At 45.8% G+C, this 4317-nt stretch overlaps 1 protein-coding gene across 1 annotated transcript; it reads right to left on the bottom strand.

Annotated features, from left to right (window-relative positions):
* Positions 1-2226: 2226 nt before the first annotated feature.
* On the bottom strand, positions 2227-4041 carry LOC120978008 (52 kDa repressor of the inhibitor of the protein kinase-like). Its single transcript, XM_040406273.1, has one exon. It carries the CDS (start codon positions 4039-4041, stop codon positions 2227-2229), a length of 1815 nt encoding a protein of 604 aa, XP_040262207.1.
* Between the last annotated feature and the right edge of the window lie 276 nt (positions 4042-4317).

Below are 4317 nucleotides of genomic sequence, written 5' to 3'. Positions count from 1 at the left end.
ATAATTTTTTTCTTATTGTGGTGAACAGTAACAATAAGTAAAACATCTAGTAAGGGACGCGGACATGGTCGTGGTGGTGTTAGTGGACCCTCTGTTGCTGGGAGAGGACATGGCCGTTCTGCCATAGCCACATGTCGTAGTGAACCAACTACTTCAGGTCCCAGTAGCCGCAAGAATTTACAGCGATATTCGGTGGGGCCCAATGCCATTTTAAGGATGGTAAGGCCTGAGCAGGTACAGGCATTAGTCAATTGGGTGGCCGACAGTGGATCCAGCACATTCACATTATCTCCCACCCAGTCTTCTTCAGAAAGCGCACAGATGGTGCCTGAAAACCAAGCCCATCAGTCTGTCACATCATCCGCATGCATATCAGGGAAACTGTCTGAGCCTCAAGTTATGCAGCAGTCTCTTATGCTGTTTGAAGACTCTGCTGGCAGGGTTTCCCAAGGGCATCCACCTAGCCCTTCCCCAGCGGTGGAAGACATAGTATGCACTGACGCACAACCACTTATGTTTCATGATGATGAGGACATGGGAATACCACCTCAGCACGTCTCTGATGATGACGAAACACAGGTGCCAACTGCTGCGTCTTTCTGCAGTGTGCAGACTGAACAGGAGGTCAGGGAGGAAGACTAGGTGCAAGACGATGCAGGGGTTGATGAGGTCCTAGACCCCACATGGAATGAAGGTCGTGCCACTGACTTTCACAGTTCGGAGGAAGAGGCAGTGGTGAGACCGAGCCAACAGCGTAGCAAAAGAGGGAGCAGTGGGCAAAAGCAGAACACCCGCCGCCAAGAGACTCCGCCTGCTACTGACCGCCGCCATCTGGGACCGAGCACCCCAAAGGCAACTTCAAGGAGTTCCCTGGCATGGTTCTTCTTCAAACAATGTGCTGACGACAAGACCCGAGTGGTTTGCACGCTGTGCCATCAGAGCCTGAAGAGAGGCATTAACGTTCTGAACCTTAGCACAACCTGCATGACCAGGCACCTGCATGCAAAGCATGAACTGCAGTGGAGTAAACACCTTAAAAACAAGGAACTCACTCAGGCTCCCCCTGCTACCTCTTCTGCTGCTGCCGCCTCAGCCTCTTCCTCCGCCTCTGGAGGAACGTTGGCACCTGCCGCCCAGCAAACAGGGGATGTACCACCAACACCACCACCTCCGTCACCAAGCATCTCAACCATGTCACACGGCAGTGTTCAGCTCTCCATCTCACAAACATTTGAGAGAAAGCGTAAATTCCCACCTAGCCACCCTCGATCCCTGGCCCTGAATGCCAGCATTTCTAAATTACTGGCCTATGAAATGCTGTCATTCAGGCTGGTGGACACAGAAAGCTTCAAACAGCTCATGTCGCTTGCTGCCCCACAGTATGTTGTTCCCAGCCGCCACTACTTCTCCAAGAGAGCCGTGCCTTCCCTGCACAACCAAGTATCTGATAAAATCAAGTGTGCACTGCGCAACGCCATCTTTGGCAAGGTCCACCTAACCACAGATACGTGGACCAGTAAGCACTGCCAGGGACGCTATTTCTCCCTAACTGCACACTGGGTAAATGTAGTGGCGGCTGGGCAGAGGCGTATCTAGTGAAAATGGCGCCTATGGCAAGCACTGAAACTGCGCCCCTGTCAAAATATTTTAAACCCATCTTTCAGATAACCTTAACAAAAAAAAAAACAGCTGACAAATCTTCAAGTCAAACTCTTTAATCTTCCAATTAAAGTTTTTGTTGCCTAAAATTAATGTTTGTAAGGTAGAAAAACAGAATAGTGTAATGATTCTGTTAAAAAACGAGTAAATACTTATTAAATTCCTTCATCTATATCACCTCCGGCGTTCTAGTTTCTGTTCTCTCATTCACTTCCTGGCTTGCGGCGCTCGTTCATGTAAGAACTACATTTCCCAGTATGCATTGCAGCACGCATAGTAATTCACATCTCCTTGATGTCTCTAACACGTAGAGAGCGTCCTGCCACACAGATGTAGTTCCCAGGAGGGGATGAGCACGTTACTGACCACCGCAGTAAAGCCTCCCTTCACGGTGGTGAGTAACAATCAGACAAGCAGGAAGTGAACAGAACAGAGAAGAAATAGAGCAACTTCTGAGCAAAAACAAACAATGAGGAAGTGAAAAGAGGAATGTCTGCAGGTAAAGGATGCTTATTATGAACATTTTTTTTTTCCTTTACAACCCCTTGGATTGGCACTACATAAAAATTAGAACTGCACCCTCCTTGCTTTTACTGATGCAAACTGGTCTATGATCTGCTCAAAGTCAGTTTTTTCTGTTTCTTCTCTTTCTACACTCAGCAGAGCAAGATCACAGAGTCTGTCTTGACCCATGGAGGCTCTCAAATATGAAAGTATTAGTTTTAACTTGCTAAATGATCTCTCACAGCTGGCGATGGAAACTGCAATAGTTAGCATTATCTGAATAGCAATGCGAAGATTGGGGAAGACACTCTCATCTCCATATTGAACAATAAATTCGAGAAGCTCTTTAGGTCTTGATATTTTCATGTTGGCACGACTTAATAGCAACATTCTGCAATCCAAAATTTCTTCATATAGCTGCTGTCCATCAACATCAGAGCTGTAGAATTCTGCCAAATTTTCACACTTTTTTTTTAGGTCGTTATTGTAGGCACCGGAACACAGTCCCCCAACATCGAGAAGGAACCCAAACTTGGCGTCAGTGTCATGCAAACGGGTGAACTTTTCATCCATTTCTCTGTGAAGGCGGACGAGTGTTCCCTTCATGACTCTTTCCATCTCCTCCTTGGCTGATAACCCAACATCTCTTAAGTTCTCACCAGGCATTTGTTTCTTTCGTCTCCGACGTCTTTCAACTTCAATATTCCAGTCTTGACAGAGACTGAGTCCTTCTTCGAGTGACTCACTGACTAAAACTTCTCTGTCATCATCAAAATGATCTCGGAGGGCTTTCAAATCCAGGGCAGCATCGTGAAAGTTCATGCTAGGATCCTGCAGCCTCTTTTGAATACGGTCGATGCAAATGAGTACTTTGTTCCAAAATCCTAGCAAAGTCAGAAAATCGTAACTCAACATGCGGTTACACAGCTGTCTTGCATCACTTCTTGTTTCACTGGTCTCGTTTTCATTATCTGTCATGTCTTGGAGAACTTGAACTATCTCCTCAAAGTAGTTGTTGACAGGCTTCACTGCTTCTGTCCTTGCACTCCACCTTGTTTCAGACTCTGACTTAACAACCATAGGCACAGCGTTTTTGAGTTTTTCCCATCGCTGTGTTGAACGAGAGAAGAACACATAGAGAGCTTCGATTGTACCAAAAAATGTGACCATCATTGTATCCTGCTTGGCTGCATGTACACCCACCAAGTTGAGTGAGTGATTGTTGCAATTCACAAACACTGCCAGGTTGTTTTTCTCACTTATTCTTTGATGAACACCACTTTTGTGTCCAGCCATCACAGCAGCGTTGTCATAGCACTGTGACCGACAATCCTGTAGCTCCATTCCGTCCTTCTCTAGCTGTTTCAAGATGTCTTCAACCAAGCTCTCAGCATCCTTCTGGCTTATCTGAATAAATCCAAGGAAGGACTCTCTAACACAGACAATTTTGCTCTCAAAATCAACCTCCACGTACCTCACTACTTCTGACATCTGCTCACGGTGTGCATGATCAGGAGTCGAATCAAACATGAGACCATAGTACTTGGCCTTATGAATACTTGTCAGTAAACTTTGGCGAACAGTAGATGCCATCATGTGAATGAATTCATTCTGAACACCTGGTGAAAGATAAGATGTGGATCCAGGATGACTTTCCACATGACTGAGGTGTTCTTTCATGACAGGGTCAAAGATGGCCAGTAGTTTCAGTAGGCCAAGGAAATTTCCCACGTTGGAGTCATCATCCAGCTGAAGTGACTCCCTATGTCCTCGCAAAGCCAGGTTCTGAGTCGCAAGGAATTTTATGCAATGAAGGATTCTCCTCAAGATATCACGCCACTTCTGCTTTTCCTTCTCAATCTGTGACTGAAGTTCCATGTCAATAACTCCTCTGTTTTCAGCTAAATTTCTTTCCACTGTGCAAAGCACTCCCGATGATTCTTAGCATTTTCATGAACACTAATCCTTTCAGGTGCTTTCCATTGGCTGAATCCACTTTCCTGCTCCAATGAGGATTGATGGTCTGACCGGGAATATAGAAGACAACAGATACAAAATGCAGACTTTTTAAAAGGGGAATAGACCAGCCAAGAGCGGGTCACTTCCTCACCACGACCATTTCCCAATTTCCTCTTGAACCAAGTTTTGTTCATT

The sequence above is a fragment of the Bufo bufo genome, chromosome 1 (assembly GCF_905171765.1).
Source record: "Bufo bufo chromosome 1, aBufBuf1.1, whole genome shotgun sequence".
Classification (NCBI taxonomy): domain Eukaryota; kingdom Metazoa; phylum Chordata; class Amphibia; order Anura; family Bufonidae; genus Bufo; species Bufo bufo.
Note: the sequence above shows the minus strand (reverse complement) of the source record. Positions and strands in the feature narration are given on the sequence as shown.